Raw genomic sequence first — 26,435 nt, 5'->3', positions numbered from 1 at the left:
GCCTGCCCTCCTCTCTCACTCGCGCTCTCCCACAAACACACACACACACACACACACACACACACACGTGCACACACACACACGTGCACGCACACACACACTACCGCAGCTCCATTGAGACACTAGAAAGCCAGCTGGGATTACATGGCTGGAAAGACCAGGGTGAGATCTGTTTGGATAACACCCTCTCTCCTCTCTCTGTGTCACACACACAGAAAACCTGACGTATGTTGGATGTCAGTGTATGGATGGTGGAGTCTGTCTTCTCAGGAGATTCCCCAAAAATCCCCGGACTTCCAAGTAATCTTCTGGCTGAGCAGATGTAAGAAACGTGTTTCTCTGATGCTTTTATTTCTTTTTAGTTTAAAAATCCAACCTTAATGGCACAATAGAATACTTTACTCTTTAGTGACATCATTCCATTTATTTTCTACTAAGGCACACAGCGATAGTAGAAATAAGATGATTTAGCCTCTTAAAGGATTAAAAATTAACCAAACGACTTGATTTGCTCGTAGGAAACACACCTTGGCTTGCTGCAGGGACAAAGCCTCGAGCCCTTGACGTCATGAGAAGCACTAGACTGATCTTGCTGCCTTTGACATGTTAGCTTCAAAGACAAAAACAAGATCTGTGACCCCTCACAATCATCTGCTGTCTTGAAAGCAACTTTGGTGCATCAAGGCGACAATAAGTTTGAATGAGTCCGCAATCAGTTTGTGACTGAATGGCTCAAGTTGCCGAGTACACTCAATCTGTTTGTGACTCATATGAATTACTTAGATAAAGAATCCAGCTACAAATTCATAGAACTGAAACAGAAATTCAGAAATTCCTCCAGCAATAGTCAAACCGCAAAATGGCGCAGGTGCTTCACAACTTTGCTTTTAAATAGGAATATGACCAGAATACAAACAGTTACAACCAAGCGAGATTAGACCTCATTGTTCCAAAGAGACCTCATGAGTGCAGACTCACACAGATTGCCAACATGTTGCACTCAATCTGTCTGCGTTTATAAACTAGATGACAATTACTCACAAATCTAAATCTAAGTGTGACTGCAGTCAGCCAAGCTGGATCATGATTGTGTGTGACAGGTTGCCTCCTAACTGTGAACTGCCCTGAAATCTGGGCAACCAGTCGGTTGAGCAGGCAGCACCCTCAGCTACTTGCAGTCGGTCTGTCCCCCCCGTGATTGCATTGATAGTTGTGATCATGTGGCAGCTACCAATTCTTCTAGTTGCAAGGAGGTTGCTGTCCTATTTTTACTCTGGTGTGGCTCTAGAGTGCCACTCACACCGAGACAGACATCCCCTTACTTGACATTACTGACAATAACCATGGACTATAAGAAAAAATAAACACAAAGACTTCCTCAATCTTGATGTGCAGGCCAGCATTAGCTAGCAGGTTATTTTTCTGCTACACAACACACAGATGTTAACTAAGTAACAAACATCATGGCAATCAATCAAAACCACTTTAAACCAACAGTTTTACATACTGCATCTTCAAACGTATGCACACCATAAGTGATGATTGTTAAAGGGAAATCGCAACAGAGACAAGAATATAGACCAGTGGTGGGCAACTCCAGGCCTCGAGGGCCGGTGTCCTGCAGGTTTTAAATATCATCCTGGGTCAACACACCTGAATCAAATGATTAGTTCATCACCAGCCTCTGGAGAACTACGAGACATGTTGAAGAGGTCATTTAGCCATTTCAATCAGCTGAGTTGGATCAAGGACACATCTAAAACCTATAGAACACTGGCCCACGAGGCCTGGAGTTGCCTACCTCTGGGATAGACTACGATATAAAGACATAACACTTAATATTTTGACACAGATCCATTAAATTTAATGGATACTTTAAAAAAATTCAAAATGAAAATCAACTTTAACCAGATGCGCTGAAACAGAATACTTAAAAAAAACTACATTTGTAGAAATTGTAATGGATCACAGTTTCTAAATTACCTCTAAATTTTTTTATTAGGAATGTTTGGGACAAATAAAGCCAGATTTATCATTATGACAAGGGATTACCACGAGTCTCACTGCAGGTATCTATGAAATGGGTTTTAATTACCTACATTTTATCAACCTGCACCATGCCATTGCCAATCAAAAACCTCCACAGACATCATAAATCATCACATATAGCCTCAGAAACTGTATAGCGACCACTATTAGCATTGTGCAATCTCTTAACAAAAATAGCTCTTATTATGTGGATTGCTTGAATATTTGAGGTTAAAGCTCCCCTTACAATTAAAGGCATGAGGTGAAATCTTTCGGAGAACATAGAGCATTTACTTAAGAGGCCTCTGTGTGCCTGGACAAGTGTGAGTGGAGAGGCATGCCTGGCATACAGGGAATGCCAGGGTGTCACTGTGGGAAGCCTGCTGTCTGCGTACACACAAGCATTTTTCTTTCCTAGAAACCATCCTTAAAGCGAGCAGAGGGACGGGTCAGAGCGTCCTTAGACAAACACATATGGGTTCTACAAAACCAATGGGTCTCTAATAGGGGATATGGGTGGAGGCTATTTGTTGGGAGGTTAAAAAAAAAAGACTGGTGCGTTCCAGGCTTTAGCCAGGGGAGTTGAGCCTTCACTGACCTCTGAGGTGGAACAAAAAAAGCCACGTTGATTAAGAGTGTCATTTTATTCAGGAGGCGAATCAAAAGAAACAAGCTTGTTAATATGGAAAACCAATTAAGAGGCAGAGTGCTCGAGAATCTGTGGGAGGAAGGGTGAGAGAGGGGAGAGGGAGCAGTGCACTCTCTACCAAAGACACACATTGTTGAAATTAGTTCAAAATCCCCAGTTTAGAGTTTATGATAGAAAATCAGAGTTTAAGCAGGAAAAAGACACACAGACACACACACACACACAACACATGTGCTGAGCGTGTGTGAGGCCAAGGCGATGTTTAGAAGAATGGAGGGATGTCACGCTTTGTTTTTCTGCCTGTTGATTCTGAATGTGACCAATTAGTGAAGCAGAGAGACACAGAGTGTGGGAGTGGAGGAGGAGGTGGTAGAGATGGAGGTGGAGGCGGAGGGGGGGGGCTCCAATCTCTTTCACCGTGAGAGTCTGTGGCCAAGCTCTGAGTAAGAGCAGGATGAAAGAAAAAAATGGGGCAGGGTACAACATAATGAACATAATGACAAACAAAAGAACTTTTCAGTCATTTCTGGTCGCTTTCCTCTGACCCCCCCTAACTCAGTCCGGCGACTCGGTGCTAAAAAAGGCCAGCAATAAAGAAAAAAAAAGAATCTATGCTTTAAAATCTCCTCATTGATAATTTCAAAAAGAGATGAGGACTTTTAAACTCATTCACAGATATAAGCGTATGCAATTTAATGAGAAAATCTGGTGATTCACTAAAATGCCAAAGTCTCTGTGTTACTGCAGAGTAATAACGCAGAGTCATGAGGATAAGATGCCAGACCATTGTTTTCTCAATCTGGACCCTTAAAGTCTCCAAATGAGGCTGCTGGAGGGTATCGCCCTTTCTTATCACTGTTATGACACGGACACTCGCCAAAGAAACAAAGGAAAGGTTGTGTTTAAACCAATGTGTTTGTCACGTCCAGTCCCTGTTTGCTGCTCTCAGCTGCAGTTCATCCACTCTTGCTGAGGTCTATTTTTAGTAGTGGATTAATACATATTTGCTGCTCTAATAAATAGCTCCTGCGTTGGGAATGTAGGACTGGCTAAAATATAATGAAGAGTGTATGACTTTGGTAATGAATGAAACCCATCTCAGAGCAGAGTCGTATGAGTGGTGAACATGTGCAGACTTGATCGCTAAATGAGCTCATTTTCACAGCCTAGCTTCTGGCTGCTATGACATTAAAATTTCAGCAATGTTTTTTAACCTTTTCCTACATTGGATAAAAATTGAACTAATCTTTTCTGTGGGGAAATGCGATGAAAAGCACACTCAATTAATTTTACATATTAATGCCAGCAAATATAGGCAAAGGAGCACCAGCGAAATATGTATTTATTAACACCTAAAACTGTTAAATAAACTTCTAGCTCTTTGCAAATGTTTGTGTGCTCTTGATAATAAAGAACATACCGTCCAATGACTAATGAAACAATGAATGTTCATCATATTAAGATTGACACAGACTGAAAATGTCATTTTTAGCATCTGTTTCTCTAACAGACACTGACAAACCAAACGCTGCTTTACTTGTTTAATAAGTTTATTCAAGCCTACAATCTATGCTTTATTCTACATTAAACCTTCAATTTGTATTCAAACACCAAAACACATCATTTAAAGATGTGGCAACCAGCTCAGTATGTTTCCTCTACTCAATTTTAAATCTATTACAAACGTTGTGGTTTAGTCAAATATACCAGTATTGAACACAATCCAGAGTTTTAGCAAAATATTACAGGGTGCTGAAATGAATTTGTAGCTTCCAGCTTCAAGAACACATTCTGAGTTTATCATACGTCTGCAGCAGCAGAATCTATCGGCGAGCAAGAGAGCTGCGTGCATTTCCACAGATGGCACATGAGTGGTAGCTTTTTATTATTATTATTAGAGATACTTGACACAGAAACAGGACTGATCCAACTCTAAGAGCAATGCTGTCACACAGAGTCACAGTTTAAAAGATACGATGGGCTTACCAAAGCGTGTATGGGTGCATTCCCACAAATACATACAGAAGGTGACTTTCAAATGATTAAAGTATCAAAGCAAGTTTAAAAAAAGGGATTATTTGTCACTTGATTTGGTCTACAATCTTACGAATACGGAAAACATCTGAATGTATGAATGAAATCACCCAGACCCTTAATGCTCGATGGTATATGCATCCTGTTCTGTGTGCATGTACCTGCTGCAGGTCAGCCAGGGAGTACAGGTGGATGTGCTGTAGGAGGTATTCCCGGGGGAAAATCCTGTTGAAAGAACAACAACAACAAAAAATTATTTGTCTGTCACTTTCTATACAAACAGTTTATCAGGTTTAAACAGTCAGTGATGCTGATACTCCAACTCTTCTCTTTTGACCACGAAAAAAAGAGAAAATCTGGATTTAAAAAATGGTTTATTTGTGATGAATCTCACAGAAATCATCCCACAGCAAGGTAGAGCCTATTGTTGTTTACACCGTGCATGAGTGATTTATGATACTTACATGCTACAATATACAAAACTGAGACAGGGTACCGGCGATTATACTGCTGACCCTTCAAAATATATATTAGTCCTGTAGCATTTTGATAAATTCTAAGATGCATAAATAAAATATATTAAGCAAACAGTTCAAGTACTTTTCTTACTCATCTCTTGTAAACACAGTATGCTTTGCACTGGAGACACTTCGAATCCTGCAGCATCATAAAAAAGCCACTGCTAGCATTACTGCACACAAACTGAATTCAAGTTAAATCTTAAACTGGCTTCTAATAAAACCATACGAGGGAGTTTTACTGCAATACACTCAGTCATCTAAGTGTATAAATAAGAACAGAATGATCAAGATCTGTGGGCCCATTATGAGCACATTTAATGTTTAACCACCAGCCATTCAGTCCAGTGATTGCTAAACAAAGTAATAATATTAATCTGGAGGCAAAAGCTTTCTCATTTCCTTCAGTAGTGTTTGACGAAACAGACGCAGAGGTGTGGTGAGGTGTGTGTGCGTTTGGTCCAACAATTTCTTTTGGTTTGTTTTAGTTTAAAGTTGCTGGATGAGGAAATGTGAAATCTTTATGGGTTAAGATTAGAATAAGGTTGTGTTTGGTGAGAACATAAGACAAATGTCTTATGTTCTCACCAATGCTGCAATGTTCAAGGTTAATGTGAGGGGCTACAGAGTGATTATGCCAACAAATGCCCTCACAAAGCTGGAAAAACACATGAGTGCGCTTTGAGGCCTCCTCTCAGACCTCTAAGAAAGATGGCACCACCTTAAATCCTGTCTAAAGCTGTACTGAGTGTCATTAAAACACAAGGTTGTGTGCATGGGTGAAGTAGACGCCTCATGGTGATAGGTACCACTGATAAACTGCTCTGTTTGGAACGTTACCAATGGTTACCACATCGGCATTCATAAAAACTCTCACACACACACACACACACACACACACACACACACACACACACACACACACACACACACACACACACACACACACACACACACACACACACACACACACTCTGATTGTGTTGTCCATGCGCGGATGAACACACCCTCACAGTGTGTGCCGATCTTGATAAAAAGACTTGAGAACTAATATGTTTTAGATTAGCAAGAGCACACACAAATTCATGTATACATATGTACACACATGCCAACAACTGACAGTATTTGTGCAAGACCTGATAGGATTTAATTCTATATTTTATTTCGATATCCTCTGGGCTATTTCCACTCCGACTGACACACCTTTTATTAAATTCTGTTATCCCTCAGTGATTATTATTGTGTACTGAAGGTGGGTCTGACCTGAGTAGGTCTGTGTACAGATGTAGGAAGAAGTTGTGCAAACGAGTATGTTCCTATGTGTAAGTAGTGGACAAACCAACAAATTACAACATGGAGCAAACAAAGCAGCATCTCGAGGCAAAAACAAGCTTATCTTTTAAACCTCTGGATGTCTTTTTATGTTGACCAAGTGTCAGTGAAGTGCTGATACAACTTACGTGAAGCTTTACATTTTTAGTGCAATTTCCATCACACAGCCTCCTGAATTACTAACGCAAGAACAGCAACCTGCACGTAACTCCCTGACATCCCCACTGAAGTCAGGAAGGACATCAATGTTGTATGTACAGACGGGAATTAAAGCACTTCTAAGACAAGCGTACTGTCGATATGTTGATACGATAATGCCAGGCATTAGGATACAGAGATTCTATGTTACTTGATACAATGAAGGAAAATTATCCGTGTAACCAAAGATAAGCATAAGCTTAAACTCACTTTTTACCCCTGTGAGTTTCTTCTTCTTCACCACAACTTATTTAACTTTACATCACTCTTCACTGATAAGTGTCAGCACAAGGAATCATGAAATAGTGACTGGAGCATCAAATCTGTTAAAAATCTATACGTCTTCTGCCATTTTAAGTTTATTTTAATGATTAACATATTTTAAGAGTAAGCAATACCATTAATTGTCCTAATCATGTACAGACATTGGAAAAAGAACACACACAGTCCTGTCCACGTGCAGTCCTGTGGAAAAACTAAGCACACCCTTACTGCTTGCATAGGAATCAAAAGAATACGTAGCAGCCAAGTGGTGCTAATCAAATGCATTTCATTAACTGATCGTCAGAAAGTGTGATGATCTCTATAAAAGTGGTTTTGGCAGTTTGCCGGTCTGGAGCATTCAAGTGTGTGTTCAATCCCACAATCTTCTCAGGAGTGGACGTCCTAACAAATTCACCCCAAGGTCAGATCATGCAATGCTCAGAGAAAATACAAAAACAAGCTACATCTCAGTATTAATAAAATTAATTCTATTCAGTTTTATTAATATACTGTGCCGAATCATAACAGCAGTCTCAAGTCACTTTGTATTAGTAAACCACAGATCGTATAACAATACAGCAAAAACCCAACAATCAGATTCCCCCCATGGGCAAGTACATGGCGACAGTGGTAAGGAAAAAAACCCTTTTAATAGGAAGAAACTTCTGGCAGAACAAGCCTCAGGGAAGGGCAGACATGACCAACAATTAAAAAAAAGACTAAAAAGACTGTTTGGAAGAGTTGCCAGAAGAGAGCTGCTGTCTAAAAAGAAGATGCCAGCAAAGCTTTGGATCGCAAACTTACATCTGACGAGATGAAACCAAAGTGGAGATGTTTGCTCATAATGCACAGTGCCACATTTAGTGAAAACCAAACACAGCATATGAGCACAAACAACTCACAGCAACTGTCAAGTACTGTGGTGAAGGGGTGATGATTTGGGCTTGTTTTGAAGCCACAGGACCTGGGCACCACCATGATTGCCTCTGTATACCAACGTAATCTAGAGTCAAATGTGAGGCCATCTGTCTGACAGTTAAAGCTTGGCCAAACTGGGACAATAATCCAAAGCACAGATACGAATCTTCAACAGAATCTCAGAAATAATAATAAGAGGATTGTGCATGAACAAATGGCCCGACACCTCAATATACTCAAGGCAACGCTATAAAGAGGAAAATTCTTCCACAATATGAAAGACTGATAAAGTCACACGGAAAACAATCACTTTACTACAAGTTACAACAAACTGCTCCTATGGAGCATATTTAATATTTAAATACTGTCCTTTTATGAAGTTCATGCTGACCAGCAATAAAAAACATTTTTTAAAAAGCCAGAGAAAGCATTTTGACAAACTAATGTAGCGGTCCCCAACCCCGGGGCCATGGACTGGTACCGGTCCGTGAATCGTTTGGTACTGGGCCACGAGAGTTGAGGCTGGGCTGTGAAATTTATGGTTTTCAGGGTTTTTAATCAGTTTTTATTGTTATTTTGTTATCGTTTTTATCGTTAACTCAGTTTCCCTGGGTTTTTTCCCATGTGTTATGAATAAATCTTAAAGGTTGGGGACTGCTGAACTACTGGACACAATATTAGCCGAAAGGGCTAGTTCATAATAAGCTTCTAACACCTGATTGTAGTAGTTGTCACGTCACTTGATCAAAGTGGGTATTTGAGTATAAACATGCTTTGTTAGTTTGCAGTGTAGAAGTTTAATTGTTAATTGTTGCTTTATCTATATTCCCCATGTGGATTGCTTGAAATAAACCACTTAACTGAAAAGAAAATGACCTGCTTACTGAATTAAGTGGGCCAAAGATTCCCGTGCAAACCTCTCATAGTGTCCGAGAACCACTACACAGGGCCACAAACACAGCTTTGTGGTCCCTCGTGTGATTGTGTGTTTCCGTAGCCGTCTAGCTGCATGTAACAGGCATATCTCTTCAGATCCCCTGAAGTAAACTAATGACTACGGAAAGGTTTTAGCGCCATGGCCCTCATCAATCCTGCAGTGTTTGGAAGTGACGGGGCACTGGCCGGCACAAGCTAATGGGACAGAAGTAAACACAGAACGCTACGATGCTGCTCGGCTTGACTACTACGGCATGACTGAAATGCTTTTTTTTTAAAGTTGAATTTGTGATCCTGATTTCCTATTTTAAAATGTTAGAAACAGATTTATATGAATGTTAGGCTTACATTGCATTATGGTGACTATAGCATCCGTCAAATCTAGTTTCTGCTGTAAATAATCAGCTAGGAAACTATAAGAAAACGCAGACTTGGGTTGATCACTATTTAAATTGCTCTATTAAAATATAAGTGATATTACAATTTCTTCTTGATTTTAAATGCAAAACTATTTATAGCTCACATAATCAATGATCAGAATGCATATTTCAGCATTTTTCTGCCCACTAACCAACTGATGAATCATGCATTTCATCTCTACACGTAAATATTTTTATAGACTTTCATCTTACTTGTTGCCAACATTAAAATATGACAAATCTATGTGCTGCTTCTCCATTAGGAATGCTCTGTTAGTGAACCAGACCGGGGCAAGGAGCATCCATCACTGCACAGACAAGGCTTTCAGTGTGTGATCCCACTCACATAAACAGTCATCCCCCTGACCATCACACACATCGACATATACACACACAGACACATGTCTTTAATGTATAAACAGTCTATACACACACAAAGGAATGCATGCAGATAAAAGTTATGGTAATATATACATATGGACTCAGACACACACATATGAGCACGCACACCTCACGCAAGGAGAAAATAAGAGTCAGTCATAAAGCATTATTAAGGTTGCTGATGTGGAACAATTATTTTTAAATAATCTCTGCACATTCATCTGAGCAGAGCTTCCTTAAAGGATCAGTTTAGCAAAATGTATTGCTCTGCTTTGTACCAACAACATCTACTCCTTGAAAAATCTGGCTGTTGTAGCTTTTTTTTCGTGTTTTATCTCATTTTTTCCTCCTTCCTTTACATTTAGCCATATAACTTGATAAGCTTCTCTGTTAGTTCAAACAACTTAGCTCTTTCCCCCATAAACATGACATTTGACCATCTCCCCAGTTCTCATAATGATGAGTTTTGACAGCTCAGGATATATTACATTAGAGTAGTTTCCAGGCTTTTCCGGGGAGAGACCACCCTCACTAACTTCTGATTCACAGCCAGTCATTTTTTTTCTATAAGCTGGCCTTAAAAATGACAGAAAGCACTCAGTTCAGAAAAAGGCTTCAAGGCTTTCTCTAAGTTGGCTTTCAAGGGGAGAAGAGTTGAGGCTGGGTCGGGGTATCGGCTTATACAGTACCTGCATTTAAGAGACATTGCATGAATGTAAACTTCTTGCAAACTTGTTCAGGTCAATGGGCATGAAACATTTCAATGTGTAAAATATTTGTGTACCTCCTCATTACTGCTCACATACAGTAAATAACTGCGGGGGTATAGAAATGCATCTCAGTCCCACAGTGTTCATACCTTCGTCTGAGGTCCTCAGCAACGGTTGCTCGGCAGCTGAACAGGTAGGCCCGCAGTGACTGGAGCTGCTGACGGAGACGCAGGACTGTGCTCAGAGGCTCACAGTGTTCGTACAGACAGGGATTAAGCTGCTGGATGTCCAGCAGTGGTTCTTCATACACAAACTCCAGGAACTCCTTGGCCTGTTTGGACACCTGGAAAAGTTTACATTAAAATGACTGCATCAAAGATCACTGACATATGAGGGATAATCCTGAAAAGCTCAGACTTTAATGCTTGACAAGATAGAACAAGATAAAACCTGGGTGGCTAATTTTATTTACCTCCCGCCCAAAGCTACAGTAGCCATTTTCTGCTTTTTCTATTCATTGCTAGTAATGTGGGGGGCTGGAGCCAGTAAAAGCAGTATGGTTGGCTAGTTGAAAAAGAATCCCATATTGAACACAAATCTAAGACCACGCTTTCTGGCAGTAGCTTAATATTTAGCGCACGGATGTGATAGGATCAATTTTCTCCAGTACTTACTGGAAACCTGCAGCTCTTTAACAGTACTCTTACAGTATACTATTGGCTACAACATGACAAGGCTTTTTAAGCCCCAAAGACCCCCCTCTAATGGTTCTGCATTAAAAATGTGTTTTTTCTTTCATATTTCTGTGTGTATGCTTTCATACCTTGTGCTTGCTGGTGTCCCAGTTGTGCAGCAAGCGTGCTGGGATGAGGAAAGAGTTGTCCTGATGGCAGCTTTGGCAGTAGTACCAGCCACTATAGTAACAAACCTTCGCCTTTCCTCTGGACAGACCAATGGGACGCTGACAACCTGAGGAGGAAGTCATTGGTGAGTACGTGTGTGCCTTCAAAATTGGTACTTTAGTGTGTCTGAATGCTATCAGGACAACTCAAAGTGGCACAATTTGCTTTTCAGTCCCAAAACATTTTAATCCAAAAGTGGGTTTTTATTGTCTCTGACTCACATATCATCAAATTGCAGCTTCACTAAAGAAATCCATATCTGTAGCTGTATTTATTATCATGGGCTAATTAGTATTGCACACACTAGGTGTTAAAAGTGCACTGAAGCAGACAAAGACGAGCCCTGAGAGAGAGCACAAAGGCTGTAATGCAAATTGGTCGGTGTTAATATGTATCGGTTTATTGCCCCACACTAAATACCATGCTAATCCAGCCAAGTAAACCTGTAGATAATAAACAAGATAGCCTCTATTTGACAAGATACTCTGACCTCGATAAGGTAATCCATTGGATCAGGAAACGCAGATAATCAAACTTAAATTATCACCTTGCAGGTTTTATACCTCTGACAACCAGGCAGGCTTACATCCATGCCTGTTCACTCACAGTATATGTAGTGAATACCTTGAAAGCAATTAATGGGTGAGGACCAAAGATCAGTGTCATTAGGTTTAACCCAATGTGAAATATGGTCATAATCTCTTATCCATCCCTGAATTATGGTTACATAATGGTCAAATGTTTTGCTTGCAAAATAATAAATAATATGATGTCACAGTGAAGTGGACAGACACAGTTCATGAACTTGTCTTTCCTTTTTTATGTTTTTTATTCTAACATTTTGATGTTAGGTTGTGTTATCTTGACAAACCAAAGTCACTCTGAAGACAACAGCTGCCTGCGAGTGATCGCAGACCTGGCCCTCAGCTTCAAACCAATCATTCAAAAGGCATCCAGATCAGAAGCTGATTGCACACCGTCATTATAACTTGGGTCGTGCTGTGGTCTACAACCACCGTTTTCCTTAGTGTGACTGCAGCATAACAAAGTGGGTGCGTGTGTGTAGCTGTGTGTGTGGACAGACATGGTAGGGTGGGGTTAGCAAAACTGAAATAGTTGTTCATGCAAAGTTCATGCAGTGCCTGTGTTTGGAGGTACGCAAATAAACAAGCTCTTGTGCCAGGCTTTCACTCTTTCACTCATTACACAACCGTTTGTCACATTTTGAATAAACACTGCGAGCAGCTTCCAGAGAGACTGCCTGAAAAAAGTGTGCAATCCCCATATTTCATATTTCTGTATAGTTTTCATATTTATATCCTGTACATAGCTTGTACACCCACTACAGCCTGTACATACTTATAGTTATAGCATATTCATAACATACCTTCATACCGTGTACATTGTAACATACCCAAAATAGACCCATATTTTGTACCCTCATACTTATAACAGACCAATCTCTGTAATATATCTATATACCTATATTATTGCTAATATATATTTTGTAATATATCTATATCATGGCTAAAGCACTTCTGGATGGATGCAAACTGCATTTAGTTGCCTTGTACTTGTGACTTGTGCGATGACAATAAAGTTGAATTCTATTCTATTCTATTCTATTCTATTCTATTCTATTCTATATTTAGACCACAGTGGGTATAATGGGAGCTTTTTATCATTCTTTCCAGTGACTTTTCAAAACAAGTATAAAGCCACTGATGGTGTTCACAAATATGTGTGGAATGATGATGAAAACTGCTTCTCTGTATGTTTGTGTGTGCTCAGCTTTGTAAAAACTTCATCCACGCTAGTTTGGTCCAAGCACCCTGTGCCTGTTATTGCCTTTAATAGAAGAATTTCATCTGGAAACATTTAATACATTTGGTAGTTTAAACGTTGTAGTGAAATATCTTTTAGAGTATCCACTGTATGTAGTGGTATGCACTACAGCAATTATATCCTTCTTGTTTTTGGCTGAGGGAGCCTGTGCTGATCTCCACTGCAACACAGAAACTCCTGAAACCACACATGCACTCTTCAGAAAGATGATCCTGATAGTTCCCATTTAGTGCATCTTCTATCCAAAATCTTCATGTCTCACTGATTTGAGGTAATCCCTAGATAACAGATTCCTGGTTCTCCCAGTAGCCACAACACAGCAGACTCCATTTACAAAGAGCTCTGCAGACCTAAAAGACCAACAGATTCTCTGCTCTATTCAGCCCGATAGCTTCCACACTCTGCTTTGTCTTCCAGGCTCTTTAAAGTTCATTCTTCACCCAAACACCCGGCCCTGCTCTCTGATCACGCGCACCCAAACAGTTGAGCGCTGAAGCAGTTCAACAGGTGTCTCTTATCGCGCCATCTTAGCGGACACAGAGCCTGGAGGAAAACAGCAAATGAGGAGAGGCACAGAAGAAAAGATCCTGACGATTGTTATCTAGGAAAACACAGGCTTAGGAAGCTACGGAAAAAAGAAAAGGAACAACAGTGGAAGAGGGACATGTGTCAGCGTGTTTGTCAGCGCTGCTTTAACACAAGAAGCGCAGGCTGAATGAGAGGAAAAAAGACATAATAAGTAAAAAGCTATCGAGAGATGAGAGGAAAGAAGGGACTGCATGAAAGAGAAGAAGAGTAAGATCAAACAAGCGCAGATGATGGCAGACAATAAAGACAACTATCACAGACAATAATCTGAAAAAAGGCAGACAATGGTCCAATCAGCATTCAGAGCTGAGTTCCTTCTTTATCTAACCAAAATAAAAAACATATTAATTTGGGAGCTTCACTCACAAAAAGAATGGAAAACCAGGCCCAGCTAGTACTCCACTAGAAGCTTTGATTCTGAGATCAAAATAATCTTTTATTTAAAATATATTTTACTATTCAGCTCATTTATTGCTTAAGCTTTCTTCTCCCCACCTTTAAGCCGGCTTTCGTCTGATTGGCTGTTATTTAAAGAGCAAGTCAGAGAAGAGGATATCCACTCTCTCTGACATCACACAGAGCCAAAAATAAAAAAACAAAACTGTCTGAAACCCAGTGTTTAGAGCAAGTCTGAGGCCTGGGTTACTGCTCAGTGGGATTAATTACACATATGCTGACCTCTGTATTTAAAATTCTTGCCATATGTAATATGTAAGTATATATATGACAGATAAGAAGAATAATGGGCCCTGACGGTAGGTGGAAAGTTCTGACATTTTCAAATTCTTATTTTTTTTATGCTTTCTTGGTGGAGAAATGTGATGAACTGCTGATCTTTGTTTCTGTGAATCAAAGAGATTTGTAATGGATAAAAGGGAATCTTGGCCAGTGGAGTCCCTGGATGTCAATCCTTTTGCCTTTAATTAAAAATGTGAGTAAACCTTACAAAGTGATTTTCCATCTGTCACATGTATGACCTCAACGTGAGTCAAAGCACCGTCAGATGTGATTTGCCTGTCTTACTTCCTGTGCGCTGTGTCCCTAATTTATACATTATAAATTCTTAAAAATGGATGCTGATAAAGTTTAAACAATGTGCATTTGTTTTTCTTTAATCAAAACCACTGTGCAAGGATACAATCCTCGACAAAAGACAACAATAAAGTCTTATCTCACCGAAGGGCCAACAATTGAATACATATGTGTAACTCACTTCTAGTTAGGCTTATTACAGCAATGAGCTCATGCTGCTGTTTTGGTCAATGCTCTTTCCAAAAAACCACAATCCGCTGGTTGGCAGCCAGCAGGCTGAGGGGATGGTTAACAATCAGAGAAACACTATGTCACTTCGAGGAAACGGCTGACCACCAGATCAGCTTTCTGGCCAACTGTGGTCTCAAATTTGGTGTGCTGCTGTTGGGACCAGAGGAACAAAGACAGATATGTATGTAGCCTGAAAACATTTGCAAACCGAATAACAACCTTTAACCTAACCTCAAATTCTATATCATGAGTAAAAGAAGAGAACACACCCACGCTGACTGGTCACATGGTGGCGACCTCTGCAGAAGGGGGCACTCTGTAGTGTCCTTTCCTCAATAAAACAAACAGCAAAGGCAAGGTGGACTACAGAAGATGACAAATATCAAATAACACCATATGTATAAATCTGATGCTGATCTGTGCCTCTTCCAAACCTCGATGCTGCAGCAAGACAACTGCAAAACATACACACTGTGGGAATTCTTACCAAAGAGCAGAGAGATCAAAGTAAGGACAGGTGGCACTTCTTTGTATGCTTTACGTCACATTACTCACTCAAACTAAGGTTGGACTTTGAAGAAGTCGTGTTTTTAAGAATATTTACTGTCATAAAAAGTAAATCAAGTCTAAGCAATTCTTATCCCAGCCAATACAAAGTGGACACTTAGTGAATGTAAAGTATAGACACTGTGGGTTTAGAAGTATATATCATGTAAATAAACTGTAATAACACACTAGTGACTATACATACATATGTAAGGACTTTATACAAGTAATTATATAAATTACAATTTCAATACATAGGAAATAGCAGTACTATTTCATCCTTGACAGTCAACTCATTCTCTCATGAGGCGCTTTTGTCAGCAGTTTCAGCGGGCAGATTGGAGCATGATTGTGGTCAATATCTTTAACAAGGATGCATATTTTCATCAGTGTGAAGCATCTAAATCCAGGCCGAACCAATACCACCCAGCGGCACAACTGCAGCTTCTGCAGTTTCTTTTTATAGCTGCTGTTTGTGTGTGTTTGAAGTGTTTGTACATTACAAAGCTGCAAAATCTTGCAGTTGCTCATTAGATGAAAATCTCAGCTAATTTCCACTCAAACTACAAAGTACATTTGTACTTTTTGGTTATTATGAAGAAGAAAGAAGGGTGATCCCAAACAAACTGTCCACCTAGGAGGGTTATGTGGAAGAGTTTCATGTAGACCAGAGCGATAAGAGTTTGAAAGACTTTACAACCATCCAACCGGTGTAGGTAAGTGTGTTTCTATTTCACTTAGAAATAGAAATTTATTAAAATACAAACTGCTGCTGAAATTTTTGTTAGCTGCAGCGAGCGCATGTGTTAAAAACCTGCAACTTTTGTTGCCTGTAGGACACAAGAAAAAGTTCAACCCCACCACACCCAAACCATTTTATCCATCCTTAATGGAAAAAAGCATTTAGTGAAATAAAGGTCAGCATGACTCCATCTGCAAACTTGTTTGTTTACTTTCTCTACATTAATCATCCAGCTTAGTTTTACTTTATATTTTTCCTCTGGCAGTGGCTCTATGCCCACCAGGCGGGTCCAGCTCACAGTTTGAGAACCAGGTGGTGTAGCTAGCAGGTGGCAGATGAAAAGACAGTAATTATGCTTATTCTAACTGAAGTATTAAAAAACAAAATCTCTGGTGGAATAACTGATTACTTAGTAAAAAATACAATTCATATTGATTTGAGGTTTTAATTAGCCTCTCTAGCATGAGGATTTGCATCTTTCCTCTCTTGTTTTATTACAAATTTAATCCATTTATAGGTGCTGTTGAACAGAATAGGCAATTGCGAGACAACAGTCTGGGCTCATAGCAGGGGTGTAGCAAATTAGTGGCCCCCTCCGACCCACCCCGCACAACCTATACTCACAGAAATAGAGTTACATCCACTAACTAAGTTCAACAAATACTGTTGTTTTAGACGCATTTCTATGTGGCTGTAGATGCATTTAACATCACAACCACCCATTTATACTGAATTTATCTTATAGGTCTATTAAAAATAAACAAAAAAATGACTTTGGCAAATATTCAATATTTTATTACTTGAAGGTACAAGAAAAAATTACAATCATGTGAAAAAAGAAAGTTTTCACAGGACTCTATGCAGTCCCGTGAAAAAAAAGGCTGTTGCTGATGATTTACATTTACTCACCCACTTAATTCCTATGGAAGTTGAAAGTGTGCACACCTCTAATAAAAGCAGAACTTTTAGTAGTTTGCTGATTTGGCATTCAGGCATACAGGTGTGTATTAACCCACAATTTTCCCAATAGTAGAAGCAAATTCACCCCAAGTTCAGACCATGCAATGCACAGAAAAACTGAAAAAAACCCCCAACAGATACATCTCAGACTCTACAGGCCTCGGTTAGTATGTTAAAGTTCATGACAGCATAATAAGACCGAAAGACCAAACAAGTATGGCTTGTTTGGAAGAGTTGCCAGGAGGAAGCCTCTTCTCTCTAAAAAAAGAGCATGGCAGCACCGCTTAGGCTTGCAAAGTTACATCTGAACAAACCACTTCTGGAACAATGCCCTTTGGAAAGATGAGACCAAAGTGGAGAAGTTTGACCATAATGCACAGCACAATATTTGGTAAAAAACCAAACAAAGCATAGCATCACAAAAACCTCATTGGACAGATGTGAGGTCATCTGCCTGACAGCTACAGCCTGGCCCAAACTGGGCCATGAAAGAGGCCAATGATCCCATACACATTAGCAAATCTACAACAGAATAGCTGGGGGAAAAAAAAGGTGCTGAAATGACCCAGCCAGACTTAAACCCAAATGAAATACTATGGTGGATCCTGAAGAGAGCTGTGAATAAGCTAAACCCTGCAAACTGCAATGAACTAAAGCAACGCTGTAACAAAGTGCAATTCGAAGTTCTTCAGAAAGAGCATCATTTTTCACAAGACTGCACAGAATCCTATGAAAACTTCACATGACTGTATTACAGATGTTCGTGGTTCCTGACACTGAGAAGGGAAATAAATGCATCCAGAAACAATATGATGTTAGCTTACACTAGCATCTTGTCAGGTAAGCTAGCAAAGGGAAAATAGTGACTGGGAAAAACATCAACCTTTATATGATTGCTGCTACTACTACTACTAATATTATTAAGCATATTATGCTAGACGTTACATTTCTCAGCTGTTTAGCCCATTTCTTTTTCATTATAGCAGAAATACTGTAATCCTCTCAAAGGCTACTTTTAAAAAAATGTCCAGAGTAACTATTAATAGTTTCAGCTGCTAACTACTTCCTTCATTATCAGCAGAGCAACAACCGCGTTTTATTCGCGTCTCTGATCTTTTATGCGTCTTTTTGGGATGCAGAGAAAGAGAGACAGAGGGAAAGATGAATGGGAATTCAAACATAGCTCAAAGGTCTACCGATTGTACTGCGGCTCTCTGTAGTGAGAGAGGGTCACTTTGACCTGCTCGCAGTGAGAGAGAGAGAGAGAGGAAGAGACACAGAGGTACGGAGAGAGAGAGTGAGAGAGAGAGTGATGACATCAGGGAAAAAAGGGGGCTCATGCTTTCATCTGCCCGCCAGTGGTTCAAACAACCACACCTCTGACAGGACACCCGTGTGTGTGTGTGTGTGTGTGTGTGTGTGTTATGTACATGTGTGAATTAAAACTCAAAAGACGAGAGAAGCCTGAGCTTTGATGTGTCCCATTCACACCAACCAAACACTCCAATGAAAATGTGGACAAATGGAGAGTACTATGAGTAAGATGGCGTGTGTGTGTGTGTGTGTGTGTGCGTGTATGCGAGAGAGAGAGAGGGAGAGAGCGCAAGAGAGAGAAACTGTTTGTCTTTTGATGTGAACCCACCTCCTACTTCCTCACTTCTCTCATATCTACTGATTCCCACTTCACCCAAAGCCCCCCTGTCCCACAGATTCACATGGTCTGTGGGGGCCTGAGAATGTGCTCCAGCGCAAAAACAGGGGTCATCTAACCTGAGAGCACACTCTGCACAATGTGTGTGTGCGTCTGCACGCTCATGCGTGTGCGGCGAGGGGTTATGGGGTGACGGAGAGTCACAGCCTTCAAACGAACACTAACCATTTCCTTCAAAAGGAATCTAAAATGCAGCAGTTCCCATATGTAATTAGCTGAATATATTTTACATTTTAAACAACGATTCACTCGATATGTATGTAAGGAAGCAGCCTGCATATGCAATGAGAAGACTTGAAACAAGTTCAAAGGGAAAACGGTGAAAGCTGAGGTAGCATACCGAACATGAGGTACTTATTACCGTCTTGTAGTCGCACGCTAAACGATTCTCCAAATCTACTTTCAGCTAAAAATGTAAAGGTCAATGTCTTTTGAAAAGATGGAGGTTTGATGCACATTTGCACAGCAGATGCCTGGATTTATTAATAAATTCATTTTCTATTTGCATCTAAAGTGCAAATGCATGCATCCAATTGTTGTCTGCTTTTGATCCATATATACACAAGTATCATCTGAAGATACTATGAGCAAGTGCTTAGCCACAGTGAAAGGGAAGAACTTGCTAACAGGATGTTTGACAGAAGATGGATGGACGAATGAATGGACAAATACTGTTTTCAGTTAAAGAGTGACGCTGCCAGGAACAAGCTTGATAATGAGGACCCACAATACATACCTGCAACTTGAAACCACCAGCTGATGAACTGTGTTCTTCGTTATTGTCTTAGCTCTTTCCTTGTTTTCCCTTGACAACGTCATATCTAATAAAACAAGTTAAATTTAAAATTTAAACAAAAGAGGCCCAGAGTATAGGATCTTTGGTGACTTCTGATCATGTGCCAGGGGAACAACTTCGCTGGATGTTTGCTTGAGCAGTAAGCAGCTTTCTTCTCAAAGCTATACCAGTATTTGGAGTTTGATGGTGATGGAGAGTGTTGGAAATCATGTCTATCCAGCTCATGCCAACCTTTGTTGATTTGTAGTGAGGGTACACGGGCACCAAAGCCATGGCAGCAAATCCCCCGGCCAGTATAACAGTTATATAAACAGATATGTAGAGGTATGGAAGTGAAGTAAAGTATGAGTCTGAGATTTCTACTCAACAACAGGTCACCTTCATAAGTGCACAACAAATATGTGATGTAATATGCAATGTAAAGTAGAAAAGGGAAACTAACTTGTCAGGAAGCCTTCAGCCAATGATTGTTTTTTAGATAATTGTTGCTTGTGATTGTTTTCCTTTAAGTGCTCTAAAAAAGTAGTTCAGATCTTATTTGGCAAAGGAAACTTTCTCTGTGAAACTCTGTATCCTCTGCTGCTTGTCTTCAATGTGGCGTCCCACAGGGTTCAGTTTCAGGCCCCCTTCATTTCTCCCTATACCTGCTACCCCTTGGATCTATCTGCAGGAAACATGGGATTTCTTTCCATTGTTATGCCGATAAGTCCCAGATTTATTTCCCTCTTAAAAAGATAAATGGTTTACCAGCAGACTCCCTGTTCAGATGTCTTGGTGAAATAAAGGTCTGGGTGGCTTTGAACGTTTTACATTTTAATGAGCAAAAAACAGAAGTGAGGATTTTTGGTGACACTTCTGAGACGCTACTATGGATCTTGGTTCTTTGGCGCAGTATGTTAAGTTGAACATTACTAATCTGGGAGTTAAAATCGATGCGGATCTTAAACTTGAAAGCCAGGTCAGAGCTGTTGTAAGATCTAGCTTTTTTCATTTGAGGCAGTTAGCCCAAATAAAGTCTATTTTATCAAGGCTGCTTTTTGAGATGGTAATCCATGCCTTTGTTACATCTAGGCTGGATTACTGTAACGCACTTTATTGTGGCGTTAGTAATGTGTTCATTAGGCATCTGCAGGTTGTGCCAAATGCTGCAGTGCGTCTTTTAACTGGCACAAAAAAGTCTGAGCACATTATCCCCATTTTTTTTCACTCCACTTGGCTACCTGTACATTTTAGGATCCTTTTAAAGTTATTTTATTTGTTTTTAAATCTCTTAATGACTCTATTTTTTCCTAATTCTCTATTTTTAACATGTTTGATTTTATTTTCTGTTTATGGTATTTGTATATATACAGCACTTTGTGAACCCTGGTTTATTTTAAAGTGCCTTATAAATAAAGGTGGTATGGTATGAACAGAGAAAATGACAAACTGAAACCTGTATAACATCCCAAAACCTACTTCGATAATTGACTGTATAAGGAAGAAGAAGAAGAAAAAAAAATAAGTGAAGACTGAAAAAAGTTATGTCCATAGAAATCAGGATTCCCACTTTTCCCACTTTAATGGTGCGGAGGGGAAATTTTAAGACCAATTTCCACAAAAGAAAATCTTGAAAATGAAAGCAAAAAACCTGTGAGAAGACATAAGACCTCTATAACAAGACCTTGAATTCAATGGTTGTAAAAGACTTCAGGGCTTCTAACACTGTAGGAGACCGAGAAGGGATACAGTCAAATAAATGAGGGGGTGACAGCAGGAGAAAAGGGGGACAAAAAGAGGGAAAGGCTACGAGTGTGAAAGAACTGGTGAGCGGAAAAATAAAGAAAGGGAGGACAGGAGGGAAGTGAATAGATCGAGAGAGCAGAGGTGTGCTCTGTATAGAAAAATGGACGTATCCAGCTGTCCCGTCCTACCCAGAAACCCTTCAAACAAACAACTACGATCAGGGCTGACCACTGTAGCATCCCCAGGCTGCTTTTATTCCCTCTCATTCATTCATTCATTCATCCATTTTTCCTCTCCTCCGGTGCTTTAAGCCTACCAATTATCATCAGTTGCCCCCAGACGGCCTCTGTCCTTGTTCCTGTTTCAGCTGGCTTTTCAAACAGCTCTGCATTAATAAGCCAGTTGTTACAAATAAAAAGGGAGGTGAGCGGTGATTATTCAAAGCCCTGCTAAGAGACAGAGAGAAAGAGAGAGAGAGAGCGAGAGCCCATGTTTTACACCTAGGGTGAGTAAATGCAATTTATATGAATTGGTATGAAGAGTGACAAAAACTAACAATAAAGGAGAAGAAGGCTGCGATAGACCTGGAAATGAAAAAGCATTCCTGCTAAATACTGAAAAACATCCGGTGATCCTGACAGAAGAGTTAGAATCATCACTAAAGGCATCATCTACAGTATGTTCAACTAAAGAAAATCAATTACTATGAACACCAGCTGGGGAAAAAATACGAATGAATGATGAACATATAGCTATATGAAGTTCACAGCAGATAGCTACATAGCTACAAGCAAACAGTTCATCCGAGCCGGACATCTGCAGTTCACAGCCTACATGATGAACATGCAGTTTTAAGCCACTTAAAAAGAAAATCGCATTTTGTAGTTTTGAAACCATCAGCTAATACCAGCTGGCATAATAAGGTGCATTTATAGGCATCCATACAGATACCTAAAAGATAGTGCTAATGTACATCTACAACAGTGTTAAAATATTAATACAAAACAATCAAAAACAAGACCAAAAAGTTTTTCTAGCCATCCTAATGGATCTTTCTCATATGAATGTCCTGCAAATAACGTAAGATCAAGCCCTTTTCTACCTGACCCACTGTTCATATTTTAGGATATAAGTAATAAATGCGCCATTTAAAATTATTTACGTCACTGTATTATATCATTTTATTCTCTAATGAGCATATATTGGGTCAGTGGGCATCATATGCATTTCTAACTTCAAGAGCCCCAGCTGACCGTGTACCCTTCTTGCCTCTTCTGTTTACATTAAAGTCGGGTCCAGCCTAGTTTCCTGAGAACTGCAATAATCAGTCACACTTTGTTGATGATAAGACTAAACAAGCAGACCGTGAATAAGAACAAGGCTGAAAGGAGGCCAATGGGGGTGAAAGGGTGAAGGTATAATTAATTATTTCAGACAAATAAAACAAGAGGGAAAACATTTCTGTATACCTACAATAATGTCTTGGGAGCCAATTAGGGAAGTTACTTGTAATTGTAGGGATTGTTGTTGGGACTGAAGAGGAAAATGTGCAAAAAGCCTATTAAACAAGAAGAAGTGAAAAATAAAGAAAATCACAACAGTTACGAAGAACATTGTCACTAAATCAACTTATCCAACATTATGAACGTGTGTGTGTGTGTGTGTGTGTGTGTGTGTGTGTGTGTGTGTGTGTGTGTGTGTGTGCATACTTGCAAGAAAATGTTTATGAACTAAGATTCATGAGACTGGCAGACTATACATCCTATTTTAATTTAAGTTAATTGTTTTACCTCTGAGTGTGTTCTCAGTGCTGCTGTGCATTTCCAACATGGCTGAATATCAGAGCGCTAAAACTTTAAACTGGATACATTAAATTTTTATTTCCTGTATCGGAATTAGAGGTGAAATCACCAAATTAATATATACACTTTCCTGTGATGATGCAAAGCACAGTTTTTGCTTCATTCAGTGGTTTTAGGAAGATCCAGCTTAAGAGCTAGCTCATATAAAACATGTTCCCTAGCAAAGAATTTATACTTAAAACACATGCTGTAAATACAAAAATGGTGAAAATGTGGCACCTGCAGATGACTTAACACCAAAACTCTGCACATAACCTGCTCCAGACCAGGTTATGCATTTAGCCTAAGTTGCCACAGTGATTTAACAAGGTAAAATAAAGAGCCACTTTTAAGACACACAAAACTCAACAGGATGTTGAATTTTCTTCAACTTGTCTGTGTTTGTAAAAACCACTCACCTGCACACCTGAAGCTCTGAGCAGTGAGCCCCTTCTCCACAGCCAGACAGGTGAGAATACTGAGGAAACTGGTGGTGACCGACTGTCGCTTTGCTCTCTGTGCGTCCCTTTGCCTCCTGTCCCTGGATGGATTTGATCTCAATAGCACCCCTTGGAGACCAGGAGGTCCTACTCCTGGTTCTGTCCCTTCTTGTGCAGGCCTTTGTGTTCTGACTGCCTCCCGCAAGGTCTCCACCCACTCCTGGGCCTTGAGGTGACCATCAGCACGAAGTTTGAGTACCTCTGTTGGGAAAACAGCCTGAAAAAATTCCCCTCTTCCTGTCCATGGCTCTCCATTCTCTGATTCATGATCATGCTGAACAGCAATGCAAGACGCCAGCGAGTACTGGAGGACAGGTTGGGACACAGACCCACGGCCTTCTGTGGGGAAGGCCTGGAGAACAGATCTGGTGAGGACAAAGGTGAAGGCCCGCCAGTTGTTCTGATCCGTCAGCTGGTACAGTAGACCGGCTCTGAGAACGTCCTGGCACGACTGCGTGAACAAAGGCAGGGTGGTGGGTCTGCTCAGGACAACAGAATTAGGCGGAAGAGAGAGCGATGCCTCTGCTGAAGTTGGGGTGTCACTTTCGCCATCAGGCCTGGTGTCGAGCCCAGAAGGAGAAGGCGAAGACGAAGGTGACATGGGTGCAGGAAACTTCACGACATGATGATTTTCTACTCCGCTTTTATGCTGACGATTCTCCTGCCTCATGGGTCTGGCCGCCTGCACCTTCTCCCAAATCAGCCGTCTCCACTCCATGGCTTCCCATTGGCTGGCCGCCCTCAGCTGAAGACGTGTGCTGTTGAAGAAGACAGCCTGGATCGTGCGTTGGTCTGCAGGCTGGGTGATCTGGCCGGGCTGGCTGCAGGGTGCTGGAGAGATGACGCTCTGGCAGTGTGACAGTGAGTAGGCAGTGCCCAGCTGGCGGTTGGCGCTGCTGTCCAGAGTGTACAGGCGGAGCTCGCAAGGCGTCAGCTCGACATGGCAGGGTGTCCAGCGGCCTCGGGGCCCCTCACGCTGCTCCATCTCACCCTGCTTCACCACACTGCTACTGCTGCTTTTATCAGCTGGACAGGCACAGAAGAAGAGCAGGGGAAAAAGGTAGAAATGTAACATATGAATAATATATATGTTCAGAACAAGCAGTTGTTTTAACAAGGCCCTTTCCATTGGCAATTTACAGCCATAACCATCCGAGTTTTAAATGGGGATCAAAAATATATGTTTTTAACAATCCCGTGTTCCCTCACCATCTGAGGCATGTGACTTTAAGAAGTAAACATCAACCTGTATACTTAACATCTGGCTGTCAAGAGTTCCTTTTGTGGGTGTTGGCAGCAGTATTGTTTGCATGGTTCAAGTTAATCATTTCATGCACATAAAAAGCTAAGATTTGTCATGCCCTCCTTCAAGATCAGTAATTTAGTTTCTAATATTTTCTTTTATGTTCACTTTATGTTCCTTAGTTACTTTTTAACCACCCAATTCAACAGTGGTTAAAACCAGTCAAGTGAAAATTATTTACATGGGAAACATCTCATGCAATAAGCTACTTAAACTACAATAAAGTTTTGCAAATGAAATTCTGTAATGTGTGTTTCAATACCATTTTATAACCTAATCTTTTACCACTGACATTTGATCATGTTTAGGACTAATTAATCAAAACAGTGCTCAACAATGCTATCTCTAACACAGCATGACAAGGTGATCACAGAAATAGCGTGTCGAGGCGTGCTGTTGAGAAAGTGAGTGGCGGGAACATATGGATCAATGCCAGAGGAGGCGGTTGAGTCCACTGTAACTGCTATGAAGTCAGCTACATGCACACTTTAAAGACTAAAGTTTGGGAGAGATACTGAAAGTGGATTCTCTGTGGTGTTTTCCTTTAATGGACAGCATCTATAGTGTGAACTCATACTGATAAAAGACCGGGGAGTCTTCAAAGCACTTAAAGAAACGTGAAAACATCAAGCCTAATTCAAAGCCAATGACCTACCTCCTTTACCTCCTACCTTGACTTGCTTATGCAGCTTTTTCCTGCCTCATTTGTTACAAGTCTAATTGACCACTGGACATATAATCAGGGCCGGTCAGTTTCCTGAAGGAGGTCGCTTATCATAGCCTGACTGCTCAGACCTGAGCGTTTGTATTTTGGTCAGAGATAGCTATCCACGGGTGCTCCTCTGGAAACGTTTCTTGTAACGAAGGCAGGAAGAAACAGTATTGTTAAAGAGGCCAGTGGGCAGTCTGCCCCACTTTCCTAATCTGAAGGCTGGAGCCCACGTTTTCTCTCAGATAATCCACTGTCTGTTTCTCAGAAAGTTAGTTTCACACTCGTTTTCCTTTTCTCTTTTTCTCTTTTAGTCTCGCCCTGTGATTATGGTTAACTTTCTCATTGATTAAGGAGGGTTCAGATTAAGGCAGATTTCAGTGACCACAACCTCTGCTTGGAAAATGCACTTGACCACAGTTGTAGGGACTTACAGCAGATATATGGAGCGCTGTAGTGACGATAATGTTCTTGTCCAGACTTTGCTGTTATATCCAATTTCATTTCTCGAACTGTTTATAACCCAGTGTTAAAACTAAACTAGACTTTAAAAGTGCTGCAATCTGGCATCTACACTATATAAAAAAAAAACAATCCTTTCACATCATTAAAAGAAG

At 40.4% G+C, this 26,435-nt stretch overlaps 1 protein-coding gene across 7 annotated transcripts in view; it reads right to left on the bottom strand.

Moving 5' to 3' along the window:
* plekhm3 (pleckstrin homology domain containing, family M, member 3) overlaps nt 1-26,435 on the bottom strand; it is a 49,221-nt gene that overhangs the window by 13,224 nt on the left and 9,562 nt on the right. For 5 of the 7 annotated variants that reach the window (XM_003454892.4, XM_019353295.2, XM_013277375.3 and 2 more), the window contains exons 3-6: nt 23,726-24,832; nt 11,211-11,356; nt 10,537-10,730; nt 4,873-4,936 (exon numbers count right to left, since the gene is read on the bottom strand). In XM_003454892.4, coding sequence (XP_003454940.1) covers nt 4,873-4,936; nt 10,537-10,730; nt 11,211-11,356; nt 23,726-24,832 — 1,511 coding nt within the window. Of the gene's footprint in view, nt 1-4,209; nt 4,937-9,700; nt 10,367-10,536; nt 10,731-11,210; nt 11,357-23,725; nt 24,833-26,435 lie in introns of those variants that run through there. The other 2 variants (XM_019353297.2, XM_005475360.4) reach the window with 2 other exon arrangements.

This window comes from Oreochromis niloticus, linkage group LG16 (genome assembly GCF_001858045.2).
Source record: "Oreochromis niloticus isolate F11D_XX linkage group LG16, O_niloticus_UMD_NMBU, whole genome shotgun sequence".
Classification (NCBI taxonomy): domain Eukaryota; kingdom Metazoa; phylum Chordata; class Actinopteri; order Cichliformes; family Cichlidae; genus Oreochromis; species Oreochromis niloticus.
The sequence above is the reverse complement of the archived record's forward strand: the minus strand, read 5'-3'. Positions and strand labels throughout refer to the sequence as shown.